Below are 18,210 nucleotides of genomic sequence, written 5' to 3' on the forward strand. Positions count from 1 at the left end.
CCCCTCTTACTTGGTAGTGAGCCATCATACTGGGAGGTATATTTTTGTTATATATTTTTTTCATTTTTTTATATTCTTCTTTATATATTTTTATACAAATTTTTCACGATTTTTCATATAAGCACTGTCACTTTAAAGTTTAAATTATTCTGTGTTCATGGACACAGTCCTCTAATCACGAAGTCAAAGAATGGCACTTTGAGAGAGACAACCGCAATATTTGAGAATTCAGTGGTTGCATAATGTATAATGCACAAATTTGGTCTTTTTTTGATATGTATATTGTGTATGTTTACAGGTTGTCCCCAAGTGCGTCCCTGAAGCCCGTGGTAACCGAGGCAACAGCCGGGTGCCGGCTCTGACGCAGCCAGCGGAAGTGACGCGCCGTATGGGAAGTTGGAGCTAGAGCACGCTGGGAAGGACGCCAGGCACGGAGGACAGGGGAGGAGACGCATGGGGTAAGTGTATTTAATGTGTGCAGTGTATTCACTTGTTGTATCCTGACGAAGGGGGCAAGACCTCCGAAACGTAGATTAAAAGGCTTTTTCACCACAGTACTAAGTGTTGACAGTCCCTGAGTGCCGCCGCCGACAAGGAGCATATACCAGTGGAATTCCACCACGGAGGGCACCTGGGCAAGACACCCCGTCGCAGGGGCAACAGAGTGCCGGGAGCAAGATTGTATATATGCATATATATATATATATACATATATACATATATATATACATATATATATATATATATGTGGTATATATTGGTGGAGATAGGAATGAGTCCCCCACCCCAGTATGGAGATAATTAAAGATATTACGTTGGTGGTATAGTGATATTCGCCCCCCAAACATTGGTGGCACAGTGGGAAAAAAATATATATACTTACCTACTCTGAAAACCAGCATCGCGGGTCTGTCCCGCAGCGTCATCAGGAGGGACGTCTGTCTCCGGCGGTGTGACGTCATCGGCTCGGCGGTGGTCTCCGGCGGTGCCTGTCATCGGGATCAGCGGCGGCAGTGGTGTCCGGACTCTCAGGTGCAGCGGCGGCGTTCAGCGGGGCTTCAGTCGCTCAGAACAGCCCTGCTCATCTGCCCGCAGCCACACATGCGGGAGATGAGCAGGAGCTTTCTGAGCGACTGCTCTGAATTGTACAGCCCGTCCGTTCTGAATCTTTGACAGGTTCAGAACGGCGGGTGCGCGCATGTAAATCGCTGTGTGGGCAATATACACAGCGATTTACATGCATTTTCAGGCATTTTCTGAGCAATTTAGTAAAATCGCTCAGAAAATGCATGAAAATTGTGCTGTGTGTGGGGGCCTTTACAGTGTGTGCGATAATCAATACATAGATATAAGATTTAGGGGCAGATTTATTAAGCTTGGAGAAGAGATAAACTGGAGATAAAGCGGAGAAAAGGTAAAAGGAGATAAAGCACAGCCAATCAGCTGTGTTTGAAAAAGACAATTGGGAGTTGATTGGCTGGTGCTTTATCTCCTTTTACCTTTTCTCCGCTTTATCTCCAGTTTATCTCTTCTCCAAGCTTAATAAATCTGCCCTTTAAAATGGGTGAAAATTAAATGGAATTGCCGTGATGTCCAATGAATCCATAATTGTAGATGTTGTTTATCCATGACAATAGCAAGTGAGGCAACCAACATGGGTGCATTACCTCTATATAGATTAAGGTGGGCAGTAAATGTGTTTAGTGTTATTAAAATACAGAACAATCATAGCAAAAAGCGATCAGGAAATAAGGAGTACGGTGGTCATTGTGGTTGGACCTAGGGTCTGTATAATGTAGATTTTTTTTCAGGGGACCAAGAAAAAAAATATAGAATGTTTGGTCAAATATTTTAAGTAGCATATGGAAACTTACACTATAAATGGCATGCTCTAAGATTTAGAGTCCAGTGGCGTCACTGGGGTTGGTTGCAACTGTCTTGTATTCGCAAATTCACGTCCTCTGGTGTATGATGTTTTGGGGGAAAGATGGTGTTCAGTCCCCAGGACTCTTTATGGGGCAATCAGTTTGGTCTATGGACATTGAAGAAGTGACTTCTTTTTTGCCCCCTTTAGTCTACACTGGCAGATATGTCATTAGGCTTGCCATGTATGTACCCAGAAGTAAAGTGATAGCATTAGCTTTCTTCATAAGGACAGGGATTTCTCTCAGTACCTGAAGAATGATACATTTTGGCAACACTTGTGATTTCTGCAATGTGAAAGAATCACGAATGCTGAGTAAGCAGTGAGAGAGCATAAACCGCTGATGGGTTCTCCAGGTTACACTTGGAAGGTCATGTGATATTCTAATCAGGATGGGCACAAGGCCTATCAGAGGAGTGGGAGGGTTTTAGACAGTGTAAGAAAAGTCTCATGCTAGATGTGAAGCTTCCTGTTACGATCCGCCTCCAGCGGATCGGTGTAATGTGCAGTTGTTCATATTCTGTGTGTAGTTTTATGTTTTTCCCTGGATTCTGCTCCCTGGGTTTATCCCAGCCTGTGTGTGTGTGTTTACTCACTGGTGGCCTCCAGTGGTCAGCCTGGGCCATTGCAGCTTACTTTTAGTGCTGTGTTATCAGGACTCAGGTGTCTTAATTAGGCAGTGCTCACCTATAGGCAATGTATAATCAGCACCACATTGTGCTCAATATAAAAACCCTCTGCTCACTCACTCCCTTGCCAGTTATACTGTTCAGTTCCATACTGTTTAGTTCCACACTGTCCAGCTTCCAGCCAGTTTATGTCCAGTCTGTATCCCGGTCTTGCTGTGTCCCTGCCGGTCTGTTGTGATCCCTGGATCCTGAAGTGCTGTTCAGTGGTGTTCCTGGTCCCTGCTGGTTAACACTCGTCTGTCCAGTCTGTTTGATGTACCGTGTACCCAGAGTGTCATCCCCGTGATCCAGTGTACCTGTTCTGGGTTGTCCTGCAAGGCTGTGCTGCGGTGTCCCAACTTCTCAGCTGCATAACATCTCTCAGCTAAGTTGGGGATTACCCACCTGTCTATTGCTTTATATGGTTACAGTTGCTTATTACATCTCAGTGTATTGTTACACCTACACCCTGTATTGGCACTATTGGTACCGGTGCATTCATTTTCATTTTGTGTCATCTGCTGAGCATTGTTGCTCCCCTGGGGTTTCTGGGAGTTCCCCGTTTCTTGCGTGTTTTAGTTAGCTTGTCCCCTTGCTCTCTCCTGGCCTCGGCGGACGTGTTGTCCATACATAAGACCTGCCTGTAGCGGAGTGGGGCGGACCTAATTCGCCCTTCAGCCGAGACGGGCCCAGGTGAAGCCTAGCCCTGCACACGTCCGTCGATTCCAGCCAGAGGCAACGGAGTTAGGTTGGCAGGGACACTCCCAGAACCCTTACACTTCCTCTGTCCGGAAAAGCTTCTGAACAGGCAAGAGCTGCTCTGCAGCATACAGTGATTTACACTTTTATTTACACATATTCTAACATTTCTCTCTGTATCTCCTCTCTCTCTTTACTTTACCCCTCTCAGCTTTACTACCCTCTGTCTCTCTTTGATCCTACTGATCATAATGTCCCGGCCACGTAGAGCCTCCCCCCGCCCGTCTTATGGATGCCCCATACCTGTCTGGGGGGGCCGCGGGGCCTAGCGCTGACATCCCTGGTGGTTCCAGTGGGGACCGGAGGTGAGTGTGGCATGGTCCGGCGGCTCCCGAGCCGGTCGTGGCTCCCGGACAGACAGATGGCGCGTCCTGGGCAGCCGGGGGGTTCAGGCAGGGATAGAGCCTGTGGTGCATCTGATCGCGGGAGCGGGCTAGGCCCCCGTCACACCGCGGCGCACCCTGATGACGCCGGTACAGAGTCCGGTAGGCCGGGATTGTGGCCTTCCAGCCGGGCTCGCGCTGGCGGGTCCGGGGGGCCGGGTGTCTTGACCCCAGCAATGCTGGGCACCCCACTACTGTACAGCACCGTGGTTAGGGGCAGGGGGAGGGCCATCCCTTCTCAGGGCCCCATGCGCCCATCTGGCATCCCCATATTGGCAACTAGGTTGCCTCTAGGGGGTCTCCCCTCTGGAGTCCCCCTCCCCACCGATTCCAGGCCGGCTAGGGGCCGGGGCGGGCCAGGGGCGCAGGTCATGGGCAAATTCAGGCCACTAGGGGGAATTTGGGCTCGGCAGGGCCCCCAGGCATCCCCATTATCCCAAGGGCCACAGGGGTGATGTCCCCTTTGCGCATAGCCAGGCGCCAATTGCTCAGGAGATCCAGGCTGGTCCCGCAGCGCTGTGCCCCTGCACCTGCCCCTCCTGCAGCTGTCCCAGCAGTCGCTGCCCCTCTACCTGCGGCTGCAGATGGGGGGTGCAGCAATTTATGGCCCTGCTGTCTAACCTCATTAATCAGGTTCCCACACAAAGTGGGGCGACTCTTGCTAGTAGTCAGGCCCCTGCTGCCCTTTCCGGGATGCCTACCCTATCTCAACCAGTGGTGGCGGGTCCTTCCACGTCGTCCGGTGGTCCTACTCCCCTCAACTCTATGACTGTCGTTGAGTCAGGAACTCCTCCGGTGGGGATCGTGGACACTCCTGCTCAGATGAGCCTCGTGCCAGTGGAGGGCACTTCAGGTGGGTCAGCTGCGAACCGGCGGAGGCATAGGGCTGCGCGTACTTCCTCCTCTTCTGGCGGGTCCGACTCGGGAACGTCGGGAGAGGAGGGTGGCTGAAAATCCCGCAGACGGCGTCAACACTGACGCCGTCGGCACTCCAGCTCCAGTGATAGTTCAGGGTCCCCACTGTTCCCTAGGGGTCAGGTGGTCCACTGCGAAAACACGGCCGTGCTCAGGGGTTTGCGGCGCAGCGTACAAGAAAGGATGGTACTTCTTTACTTTCACGGCGCCACTAGATTAGGACAGATAGGATATCGCGGTCATCGCGGGCATTGAATGCACAAAAAAATCGGGTGCGACGCGATGCCCGCGATTTCCCATAGGGACCAATGTTAAATTTCTCAATTGACACGATTTTTCTGTTCAATGCCTCAATTGACACGATTTTTCCATAGGAATCAATGTTAAATGGCCCACAGAGGCCAAATAGACACCCTGAAGTGTGAAATGGCCCCCACAATTGTTACGCCACCCCACGATCAACGTGAACCCGAAGCGTGGCGAGCGCAGCGAGCCCGCGAGGGGCGGCGGTACGCGTCCTCCGACCTTTTCATACCCCCACTATCCACGTCGGCGTGGAGTTGAGAATAGTATAGTGTGGCGAGCGCAGCGAGCCACCGAGCCCGAAGCGTGGCGAGCGCAGCGAGCCCCACGAGGGGACGAGGATACCTGTGAAGCCCGCGAAGGGACGCGTTTACCTGTGAAGGTATCCGCGTCCGCTCGCCACGCTTCGGGCTCGGTGGCTCGCTGCGCTCGCGACACTATTCTATTCTCAACTCCACGCCGACGTGGATAGTGGGGGTATGAAAAGGTCGGAGGATGCGTACCGCCGCCCCTCGCGGGCTCGCTGCGCTCGCCACGCTTCGGGTTCACGTTGATCGTGGGGTGGCGTTAACAATTGTGGGGGCCATTTCACACTTCAGGGTGGCTATTTGGCCTCTGTGGGCCATTTAACATTGTTTCCTATGGAAAAATCGTGTCAATTGAGGCATTGAACAGTAAAATCGGGTCAATTGAGAAATTTAACATTGGTCCCTATGGGAAATCGCGGGCATCGCGTCGCACCCGATTTTTAGTGCATTCAATGGCCGCGATGCCCGCGATTTCTAGTGGCGCCGTGAAAGTAAAGAAGTACCGAAAGGATCAATGAAGGGAAGTACGTTAGCTTCTTTGCTATGACGGCCCAGGCGGAAAAGGAGTATTGTGCTGCAAAACGGTGAGGAGGTATTGGGGAGGAGGCCTACTGCACCTATCACCGGTGGCAAACAGGCATGTTTATGTTTGCGGCTTGTTACCTAGAAACAAGACCGCAGGAACACATGAATATGGTGCGCTACATGCACATGATTCATGGGATGTTCCTTTCCGAGGCCGACTCCTCCTGGCGCTCCTATGATGAGAACTTCCGACGTAAGCAGTCGGGTTCGGCCATCATGGATTCGGGTGTAAGGATGTGGAGATTTGGATGGGACAGAAGCCCTCCACCACTTCAGTTGCTACGCCAGCTCCCACCCCTGCCCCACGGAAATCCCCGGCCCCCTTTCGCGGTAGGGCGGGGGGAAACCCCGCCGGGCGTTGTTTCGCCTTCAACGGAGCAGGTTGCGCTTTGGGGGCTAGCTGTAAATTCAAACACGCATGCTCTAAGTGCTGGGGCAACCATTCCTTTAAGGAATGTAGGAAGGGAAAGCAGGGGGGAGCCCCCCAGGCAGCAGCGGCCGGGGGGACCCCTCAATAAGGCCCTTTCTCCTGTTCGGGTCGACCGCTTGGACAGCTGGCTGCGCCGGTACCCGAGTAGTGGGAGTCAGGTTTCCGCCTAGGATTCCACCTCCTCATACATGGGGAGGTTTTAGCAACTACACCCCGTAATTTAATATCAGCCATCCAGATGCCGGGGGTCGTGTTAGAGAAGTTGGCCAAGGAGGTGAGCATGGGTAGGATGGTTGGTCCTTTCCCGTCACCCCCTATTGAGAATTTGGTGCTCTACCCAGTCGGGGTGGTCCCCAAGAAGGCTACCAGCAAGTTTAGGCTTATCCAACACTTGTCCCACCCTCCGGGCAGCTCGGTGAACGATGCCATCCCTGAAGACTTGTGCCACGTGCGGTATCAGTCTTTCGAACAGGCGCTAGGGATAGTGCGCGGCCACTGCCGTGGGGCGCTGTTGGTGAAGGTTGACATTGAGTCGGCATTTCGCTTGCTCCCCCTCCCCCCGGAATCGTTTCGGTTCATGGGCTTTCGCCTTCCCACTTGGCTTTTATGTGGACAGGTGTTTGCCTATGGGCTGCTCGATTTCCTGCGACTATTTTGAGCATTTTAGCAGCTTTTTGCATTGTGCGTTGTGTCGGGTTCAGGGGAAAGGGGGGTAGCCCACTATTTCCTGTGTGTGGGCCCAGCTGATTCCCAGCGGTGCGGTTTTATACTGTCATGAGCTGAGATAAAGAGGGACTTACGCATTTGGCTTTCATTCCTGGAACAGTTCAACGGGGTCCTTCTTTGGCCGACACCCCCCGCACCAACGCGCAGTTGCAATTGTATACCGACGCGGCCGGTGGGGTGGGCTTCGGAGCCTTCTTGCACGGGTCATGGTGCGCCGCGCCGTGGCCTGTGGAATGGGTGACGGAGGGCCTCACCAAAAACTTGTTGCTGCTGGAGTTGTTCCCCATCATAGTCGCATTGGAGCTCTGGGGTGACAGGCTACGCGACTCCAGTATTAAATTCTGGTGCGACAACTTGGGTGTGGTGCACGCGGTTAACCGGCAAGGTTCAGCCTCCATGCCGGTGGTTCGCCTGCTTGCGCGTCTTGTTCTAAGATGCCTGCTGTTTAATATACAGTTTGTGGCACAACATGTTCCCGGGGTGGAGAACTACGTGGCAGACGCATTGTCCAGGGCCGACTGGGATAAGTTCCGGGCCCTGGCACCCGATGCCTCCTTTGTTGGTGAGCATTGTCCCTCTTATATTTGGCAGATGATCAGGCCGAAATGGAGGGGCTAGCCATGCGGGCTATCGCACCAAGGACGCTCCATTGCTATCAGGCAGGATGGCACGAGTGGGAGCAGTTACGGCTGTCCGCCCCACAGACAGGTAAGACACCTGAAGCGGCCATGGTGGCCTTTGTTTGGAGTTTGTACTCCATTGGTCGCTCTGTCGCCTCCATGCGCAGGACTTTGGCAGGGGTGTCTTTTTTCTCCTCTTTGCAGGGTAGGGCGGACCCGTCCCGGTCATTCTTGGTGTCCAGGGCGGTGCGAGGATGGCGGTGAACTTCGCCGGCTCTCCCGGACTGCAGGCGCCCTATTGATATGTCGTTGCTTCCAGCATTGCTGGGTGCCCTGGGGGACATTTGCTGGCCTTCTTATGAGGTCCTTTTGTTCCGTACGGCGTATGTGATGGCCTATCACGGGGCCTTCAGGATAGGGGAGCTGGTGGCTCCGTCAAAACGAATGCCCTCACCACTGGCCGTGGATGACCTGGTGGTCCAAGCTGACTCTGTGCTATGTCACCTGCGATGTTCTAAGATGGACCAGGCTGGCAGGGGGCGGTGGCTGTCCTTGCTCCCGTGCACGGTGGACGGGGCGTGCCCCGTGGCGTTGGTCTCGGCCTTCGCTCAGGTGCGCCCAGACCTACCTGGCGCATGGCTGATGCATGAGGATGGGTTGCCGCTCACCAAGTACCAGTTTTGTCACGTCTTAGGGCGGGCGCTGGAGGCCACGGGTCTCGATCCAAAGGAATTTGGGTCGCATTCCTTTCGGATTGGGGCCGCTACCTCGGCGGCTGCGGAGGGCCGCTCCGATGCAGAGATTCAGTCTCTGGGTCGATGGCGCTCGGCAGCATTCCGAAGGTACATTCGGCCTACTCTATCTGTCACTTTTCACCATGGCCGACTGGACGCATAAGCGCTCACCAACTCCCGTGGGGGCCTTGAGGTGTGTTTTCGCATCCGCCTGGGGGCACAATTCGGCTTAATTACAATCTGGCATGGCGTACTTGTTAGTTTACTCCAGGCGGTGTGTTTTGTGCCTCAAGAGCTGGTCGCCACGGTTTTTCCTTCCTCTCTTCTAACATATGTGGTGCTTGTGTGCGGTGTGTCAGTTTGTCGACAGCTCCCTAACCTCTCTATACATATTTCAGGTCGACAGAATGTAAAGTCCATGTGGATGATGGGCCATTCTTTTGTTTTTTGGGCCTCGCAGGCGAACATCGCCTCTGATGTATGTGTGTTCCATCAGGCTGGGGAGGTTAGGTGGCTGGGTGAGAGAGGAATGAAATGGAGTGGACTGCAGGCTGGGCTGATTCGAGTCCTGCGGAGGTTTGGGGTCCTGAGAATCATTATATTCCACCTGGGTGGTAATGATTTATGGTGGGTATCTGCTCTTGAGCTACGCTCTGTGATTGTCCGGGACCTCCATATCATCGCGCAGTGTTTGCCAACATGTCGGTTGTTGTGGTCCTCCATTATATCCAGGAGAGTCTGGAGGAATGCTGTATCCTGCCCCCGCCTGGAGCGTTCATGGAAGAAGGTGAACGCTGCAGTTGAGAAGTATCTGCTGACCAATGGCGGGGGTGTTATTTTCCATGATGCCATCGGCTTTCAGCGGAGTGCGCTGTACAGAAGCGATGGTGTTCATTTGAGCCCGGAGGGCGTGGCTCTGTTTTTAGGCGATGTCTTTGACTGGTTGGACACACAGTGCTGAGCGTTTTGTTAGTTGGTGGCGGTGCTGCGGCGTAGGGCCTAGCTGTGGCGGTAAAGAACGGTCATCCTTGTAAGATCTCTGTGTGTGTAGATAGTGAGGTGGCGCTCTCCCTTGACATTGATGGTCATGGGCCATGCTTCTGTCCGGGGGATGGCCACCACCAGCCCGGGTGGATGACCAGGGAGAGTGATCATCAGCGATGGTGTGTATGGTAGACATCGTTAACCCCCACTTTCCTATAGTGACCGTTCTTTGGTGCCGCCACCATTTATAGTTAATTGTCAAAATAAATTTGACATTCATTTTGAATTGCCAGCACTTTGTGTCCGTGTCTTTTTTTATTAGATAAGTTAAGTTGTTAAGTTAAGTTAAGGTTTATGGTGAATTGTAAAGTGTGGACCTGGGGATACCCGATAGCGAGTTTAAGAATCACGAATGCTGAGTAAGCAGTGAGAGAGCATAAACCGCTGATGGGTTCTCCAGGTTACACTTGAAAGGTCATGTGATATTCTAATCAGGATGGGCACAAGGCCTATCAGAGTAGTGGGAGGGTTTTAGACAGTGTAAGAAAAGTCACATGCTAGATGTGAAGCTTCCTCTGTCCGGAAAAGCCCCACCCACCCTTCCCTATTTTCTCTCTTCGGCGGCGGTAAAGAACGGTCATCCTTGTAATATCTCTGTGTGTAGATAGTGGGGTGGCGCTCTCCCTTGACATCGATGGTCATGGGCCATGCTTCTGTCCGGGGGATGGCCACCACCAGCCCGGGTGGATGACCAGGGAGAGTGATCACCAGCGATGGTGTGTATGGTAGACATCTTTAACCCCCACTTTCCTATAGTGACCGTTCTTTGGTGCCGCCACCATTTATAGTTATAGTTAATTGTCAAAATAAATTTGACATTCATTTTGAAACGCCAGCACTTTGTGTCCGTGTCTTTTTTATTAGATAAGTTTAGTTAAGTTAAGTTAAGGTTTATGGTGAATTATAAAGTGTGGACCTGGGGATACCCGATAGCGAGTTTATTGGTCCAAAAGTTTCATTCCACAATCACATATTTAATGCATATTGTGATAATTATGCCCAATTTATAAACAGAAAACAGTAATAGCTTTAGATTTCCTTACCTTTGGGCTTGTTTTGGGACTATGACATAGTCTGAGTATCCATTCCTGTATAGAAGTGGGGTGTTTGCCTCAACCCAAACCCATTGCTCCTCATTTGTTCTCACTTTCAACAATGAAATTCCACCATCATCTGAATTCATTGCTATTGAGGATTGAAAAGATTAATTTGTCAATCATTGGTCAGCTTTGGGGATTAGCAATGCATGAATTTGTGAACAATCCTATTCAATAACGTAATTACACATGTCGTTTACAGAGATTTCACACACATTTTAGCGAATGGACTATAAGATTAGGTCTCTTATTAAAACTGTATATACTATGTAGATGCAAAAATACTGCTCCGACCATATCATTTTTATGAAATGGTTGCCACACTTGTTATTCCCATAGAGTCTTGTTTATCATAGGGTTAGTAACTTACTGTGTGAAGGGGGCATATAGGTTTTGAAACATATGCATTTATTTATAGATACTGTATAAGTAAAAAGGTCATATACATGACAGGTATCATCATGATGGTAATGATGACTGCCATATATTTGCATGGCTGTATCTATAACTATATCAGGAGGGCTTACACTGCACACCCTGTACCTATAGACCAGTGGTTCCCAACCTTTTTTCTCTCCCGTACCCCTTGATTAGGCTTTTCATTGGTAAGTACCCCCTCCTCTCATTTTGAAATATGGACAGTACTTAGCGGTATGCGGATCCTTATGCATGGTCCTTATATTTAGGAGGAGCGGAGGAGTAGTATACAGCAAGGAATCATGCCCTTCTGTGTCTAGACACTGGTTGTGTATTATCCAGGATTCCAGCTAACACCGGTAGGATTAATGACGCTGCTTCCTCCACCTTTGTCAGTGCTGGGCAGATGACTGCTGATGTCTGAGGGCAGCATGGGAAGCTCCCAGTGGATTGCTGGTCAGGCATATGACACAACATGGTTTGTCTCTATGGCAATGGGTCTTCTTCAGCCATCAAAAGACCTTTTCATCGTCCGCCATTACCAATATTATTTTCAAGTACCCCCAACTGGTCTGCAGAGTACCCCCAGGGGTACTAGTACCCTAGGTTGGGAACCACTGCTTTAGACTATTCTCCCCTCTATGTCTGTGCCCCAGAAATCACATTCCCTGAGATCCGCACATGTAGACTCGGACAGAGTGTCAGAGTCTGCTTGGCACATGCCCAGGCAATAGAGGGAATCATGCAACGATGTCACGTCAACAACACTCAGAACTTCGGCTGCATCAACGACACTCAACCTGATGTGGTCACACAGTGACAGGGGTGGATACGGAAAACAATTATTGTGATTGGGGGATTGTGGTTGCAGGGTGTAGCCATGGGCGTTATTCTAGTTCACTCTTTCTGACAAAATCCTTCTTAGATGGACAAAACCATGTGTACTGCAGGTGGGGCAGATGTAACTTGTGCAGAGAGAATTATATTTGGGTGGGGTTTTACTTCAAAGTGAGATCTATATTGCAGTATAAAAATAAAGCAGCCAATATTTACCCGGCACAGAAACGAAAAAACTCACCCAAATCTAATTCTCTCTGCACATTTTACATCTGCCCCCCTGCAGTGCACATGGTTTTGTCCATCTAAGAAGGATTTTGTCAGAAAGAGTGAACTAGAATAAGGCCCCATGTGTGGGAGTATGGATGTAACCCCACACATCCACAGTGAATACATAGTGGCCACCCAATATCATAGCAAATAATGCACTTTTATTTGGGCAGCTCAGTGCCCAATGATAGTGAGTAGAAATGGTGCTATGTATATATGAAATAGATGGCTTGGGGTCTGGAGGCCACCTAGGTCCCCATATACTGTATGAATTTAGATAGAGAGAAGTTAAGTTTATATACATTTTCTGCCCTTATAATATACCACCAACTTATACTGCTTTCACATCGCAAAACCTGCTTAGACTCAAAAACACATCAGACCAATGCAAGATTGTAACATACTTGCCTACATTTGAAAACTAGTTTTTAGGGAGACTATAGTTGGTGGTAGAATGTTGCACAGCAACCATTAGGAAGGCGTGTCATAGGCCCTCATTCTGGTTGGTGTGTATATTTCCGATTTATTTCGGAGAGGTCCGCACGCCACGCTGTGCGGACATCGTACGAAAAAACGCCCACCGGTCCTCCGCATTCGGACGGACTCACTCTTTAAGAAGAGGGCGTGTTTACGGACGACATCCAAACCTTTGCGTGTGCGGTGGACACACACATATTCTGCACGGTCTTACAGCGTATGCACGGTCTTACCGCGTTAGAACGGACGGGAACCTGCCCGTACGCAATGTATATTTATATATATATATATATATATATATATATATATATATGATAGGAAGTTCTGTCCATTGCTTGCAGTGTAAATGTGTGTCAAAAATGCAGCATATATTTGTGTGTTTAGTAATGGTCCATTTAAGCGGCAATGGTTCAAATTCAAGCAATGACAAGAGTGTAATTAATGAGTAATGAGTACAGGAGTGGATTGTATTGTGTTCAGCTGAAATTGGTTGAGGTGCGCCCGTACTGATTGGGCGTTCTGAATGCCTAGCGCATGACCGAGTGGTGTCCGCAAAGCAATACTTGCTTATGAAGACTGCATGTTTCCTGCCTTTTTGTTCGCGTGCATTCGGTGTGCTGTCCGAATGTATGCGTACCAGAATTAGTGCACTCCCTCGTGTACGCCCATGTTTACGCCCAGTTTAGCCCACTTTGAAACTACGCCCCTGTGTAGTTCCGAATGACGCCCATAATACACCCATATTTCACGAGTGAATGCAGTGCACATTTCTGTACGGTATTAGTGAGAACAAGTACGGAGACCTTGCGTGGCACATGCGCATAGCGTTGCACACGCATGCGCAGACGGCTAAAAAACGCCATCCGAAAGAGTGCGGGAAAGTACGCACAGACCAGAATAAGGCCCATAGTTTCATAGTTACATAGTAGGTGAGGCTGAATAAAGACTTGCGTCCATCTAGTTCAACCTATGTTTATAGTAGCTTATCCCTAGTTGTATAGTATGTTCTGATATTTTTTAAGGTACCCATACACGGTCCGTTAAACGGATCCGTTCGGATCTTAATTAGCATGCATCGCATCGGATCGCATGCCTATTGCATGCGGTGTGCATGCAATGCGATCCGATGCGATGTATAGCTAGTACAAAAAGTATGTGCAGCACATACTTTTTGTACCGTACTATGTGATGCGCGGGAGCGCGCATCGCATAGTACTAAACGGACGGTCCGGGAACGGACCGTCTATGGGCGCCTTAAGACAGATTATGTTGCTTATTCGTAGGGAGGCGATAGGGAGGCGCTGCACTCACTGGTCCCGATCCTGCACATTTAATGATCGGGACCAGTGTGCAGTGAATATATGAATATTAATAAGTGGCTCCCGCTCCCGGCCCCCTGCTGGCGAATGTGTAAAGAAAAAATTGGTACTTGTTTCCTAGCACGGCGCCCTCAATGTCCATCTTACAGCATCTGATCGCATTGCATCGCATTCCATATAGCCGCATGCGATGCATGCAATGCGTTTTTTTAATTGTAATAGCACCCTGATGGGTGCTTACAATGTTAAATGCACCCCCACGCCACCCTCACTATCAACGTAAAGGCGAAGCGCAAACCTGAAGCGTGGCGAGAATATGCGCCTGGACATTAACAATTACAGTTAAGATGAGTACATTCTGAGCGTTATGCCATCCGGTGGATTGGACTAGCATATCGCCTATGCCACTCAGTAAGTACCAGTGATATGCACGGTCCCACGGTCACATGTGACAATGCTAGGTTTGCTGTGCTGCACATCAAACCTAGAAATATAGCAACACCATGCATACTAATGAACAGTGTTCCTTCCTGCCTTAATTAACGTCAATCTGGGCTAACAGAGATTTATTCCGATGTCAGAACTTTTTGACTTTGTAAGAAAAATACTGTAGAAGTATATGCTATGTAATTTTTAACCTACTTTATATAACATGAATATGTCTTTATCATGCATTCCCTAAATAAACAACACATTGATTTACTTTTTGGGATCATCTTCGATCATCTTGGAAAGTCTGTATTCTATAAACAGATCTAGCAGACTGACATACACTACTAGACATTGATGTAACTAATAATCTATGTATGTACAATAATATAATGTTTAGCAATTTGTATAACACAAATCCAGAATAATCTATCATGTATTGTATATATTGTAAAACATTTAGAATACAATTTCTGTTTATAATTCACCAGGTAGTTTGTTATAAATCAATTTAAAAAAAACCTCCCCCCCCATAAATTATAACGTTTAAAAGGGTATTTTTTATTTTGTACCCCTCGATTGCCATAATATAATTTTGGTACCTTCTCATCTTTGCAGCCACAGCTTACGCAAGTTACTTTAGCCGCTTTGAGAATAGCATCATCGTCCCCTGGCTTTGCTCGCCACACTTCGGGCTCAGTGGCTCGCTCCGCTTGCCACAACTTTACTAAAGTTAAAAGATGGTGGCATGGACACAGGAGGATGGCGTGGACCCAGTGTGGTACAGGTTACGCTAAGTAACTTCCGTAGCGTAAGCTGTGACCGCAAAGATGAGGAAGTAGCATGATTTCAAATAAAAATGTAATGTTCAGATAAAAAAGTGCATTTTGTATGCAGAACAACTTTCATACACATATGCTTTTTGTCCTGTGCAAGCATGTATGGATTGGGACACAAGTCAGCAAAATAAAGGAACATACACCACAATATAATTTCAGCAAATGTGTTCTTGAATTGCACAGGTCCATTGTAATATTTAAGATTGACCTGATACCTACACTTTATCTGATTTTCTGTGTTGTGCGACATATTTGGGTAGCATGTCCCTTGATGGCCATTCCTTCCATTGTTGTCCCCATCACTCATACCTGGGAAAGGTTTTGCTCTGTAGGAAATATAAGTAAAATCATCAGGTAACTAACAGGACCCTGAGGTTAAACATTACCATGAAGGTGGCGTATTAGACAAAAAATGAGGGCTGTGTATGAAAGGTACATATTGCATTGACAAGTTTTTAAAAAGCTTTTATGTGGTTGGCAATATATAGATAAATTTAGAGCGGTATTTTATGATGATGTTGCCCTACACTGTAACTTTTTCCAAATTAGTAATATGGCAATTAGAGACGTGCTGTCCAGTTTTCATGAAGTAGCAAAAGAGAATAGTGTCATGCACAGGACAAGAAAACATACAAGTAGTATTGAAAAACCAACGTAACAAATAATATTGTTAACAATATACAATAGTGCACAGAAGAGGATAACAATATACAATAGTTAAGTAATGTTGGAGGTGCCGCCAGGAATCAAGTACTAATATACTCAGGACAAGGAAACAGCTGACCACAGGAGGTGGGCAGCCATTCACAGAAATGATTCCTTTTGGGAGGCACACTTTTATATGGTAAGAGATAATGGGCCTTATTCAGATCACATCGGTCCTGCATACATTCGTATGCAGTACCGATGTTGCGCGCCTGTGCATGCGGGTAGCTTTCTTAGTTCGCCGGGTGCATGGACCCATGGCGGCGTGGGGGGGCGGAGATGGGCGGGGGCGCCGGGCTGGATGTCCTTGTAAAGTGGGCTATATAGCAAAGTGGGCGTGTCCTCTGAATATATATATATCACACAAAATCTCTATAATTGCGCTAAATGCCGACTCTCGGTCGCCTGTAACACTTGGTCCTCTACTAGTAGAACCCCCACAATCCAAAACACCCTACAATAGTGTTATATGGCGCCCTTACATAAATTTAGAGTTGAACTAATTTCTGTTTTTCCCAATCCTTATTTGTCCAATTTGTACACACTAAGATTTTTCTTTCATGTAAAATACATTTATTGACACAAACAAAAAAAACAAACTTTTTTGCAGTTAATTCTTGTCTTTGGTATTATCCTTTGATTATGGATGATCTAAAAAAAAAACGATGCGTTTCGTCTCCTTCAAGAGACTTCATCAGGGGTGTGCCAAATATTTTGAAATAATCTAAAAAAGGTACAATACCATAACAGGGAAAAACATTAATATACAAACAATTAACAATAATAAAAACAATTGTAAGTAAACAATAATGTGTACTAACAGGGACAGATGGAATAAGGAACAGAGGCTCAAGGACAATCATATTCGTAACAAATTGTTATTATTGTATCAAAAGGAACTGGTCAAAGATAAATAGATTTTTTCTTAGGGGATGGAGACATTTTAACATTGAAGTATATAGAAATCTGTTATTTCTCCGATGGAGATTGATGTCATACCTGGAAGAGTCTTTAACCCCTTCCCGACATTTGACGTATATATACGTCATGGCCGGGATGTACTTCCTGACACATGACGTATATATACGTTATGACTTCAAAGTGCCACTGCGTCTCGAGACGCAGTGACAGAGGGACGATGTCTGCTGTCCCTGACAGCAGACATGTCTCTGCATGCCCAGGGGGGGCGGCGATGCCGCCCCCCCATCGGCAATCGCTGTGATTGGCTGTTCAATGTGAACAGCCATTCGCAGCGTTTTCCTGTGTTACCGGCGAATCAGACGCTCGGTAACACAGGTGTCAATCACCGCCGGGTGTGAGGGGGCATGAGGGGGTCATCGGTGACGACGACACCTCACCCCACCTGCCCCCAAGGCTGTGATTGGCCCGTCGGACCGACGGACCAATCACAGCCAAGGCGCGCCATTTAAACTAACGGTGACTGCGCTGCAGACGCCATTCCGGTCTGGAATTGCGTGCAGAGCGGTCACCGGCCACTCTGTCGTGATATACATACCTGAACCTTGCCTGATACTTACCTGATCACCGCTGGTAGCGTGCTGCCAGCAGTTGGATGCTTCCTGGATCTTGTGACTTCCTGTGTCCTGCTGCTGCAGTGTCATAGAGTCACAGATTGTGAGAGATAGTGAGAGATAGTGACAGAGAGTGACAGAGAGTGATAGAGAGTGATAGAGAGTGCTATATTTTGTGTCTGCTGCACCCCTTTTGTGCTGATCAGTATATCTGTGCTGATCAGCAACTTTTTTTTTTTTATATATATATATATATATATATATATATATATATATATATATATATATATATATATATATATATATACCTGTCAGTTGCACCAAAGGTTGTGCTGCCTGTGCAACTGACTGCTGCCCCCCCTTTTGTGCTGATCAGTTTAAATTAATTAACTGATCAGCAACTTTTTGGGGGTCCAGGGTTTTTTTTTTTATATATACCCTGTCAGGTTGCACCCACAGTTGTCTGCCTGCTGCCCCTCACTGCTAATCAGTGTCGCATCACTGCATCACTGATCTGCAGTTTTTTTTTTGGGGGGGGGGGGGATTGCAGTGGGGTTTTGTTTTTACACCCACGTTGCTTTTGTGGGTGCTTTTGTGGGTGTCCTGTGGCCGCTGATCAGTGACGTACATCACTGAACAGCATTTTTGGCACAGGGTTGATATCATTTTTTTTCTGCAGTTTTTTTTTTTTTTTGGAGAGTGCTGTGGTTTATTACACCCACGTTGCTTTTGTGCGTGTCCTGTGGCCGCTGATCAGTGACGTACATCACTGAACAGCATTTTTGGCACAGGGTTGATATCATTTTTTTTCTGCAGTTTTTTTAAATTGTTTTTTTTTTGGAGAGTGCTGTGGTATTTTTTTTTTAAATTGTTTTTACACCTGTTGCCT

The 18,210-nt window shown here is 48.1% G+C and overlaps 1 protein-coding gene across 2 annotated transcripts in view; it reads right to left on the minus strand.

Annotated features, from left to right (window-relative positions):
• AHRR (aryl hydrocarbon receptor repressor) overlaps positions 1-18,210 on the minus strand; it is a 564,251-nt gene that overhangs the window by 40,959 nt on the left and 505,082 nt on the right. For both annotated transcript variants that reach the window (XM_083188386.1, XM_083188385.1), the window contains exons 9-10: positions 15,304-15,410; positions 10,443-10,584 (exon numbers count right to left, since the gene is read on the minus strand). In XM_083188386.1, the coding sequence (XP_083044512.1) occupies positions 10,443-10,584; positions 15,304-15,410 (249 nt within the window). The remainder of the gene's footprint in view (positions 1-10,442; positions 10,585-15,303; positions 15,411-18,210) is intronic.

This window comes from Crinia signifera, chromosome 5 (genome assembly GCF_055691185.1).
Source record: "Crinia signifera chromosome 5, ASM5569118v1, whole genome shotgun sequence".
Classification (NCBI taxonomy): Eukaryota; Metazoa; Chordata; class Amphibia; order Anura; family Myobatrachidae; genus Crinia; species Crinia signifera.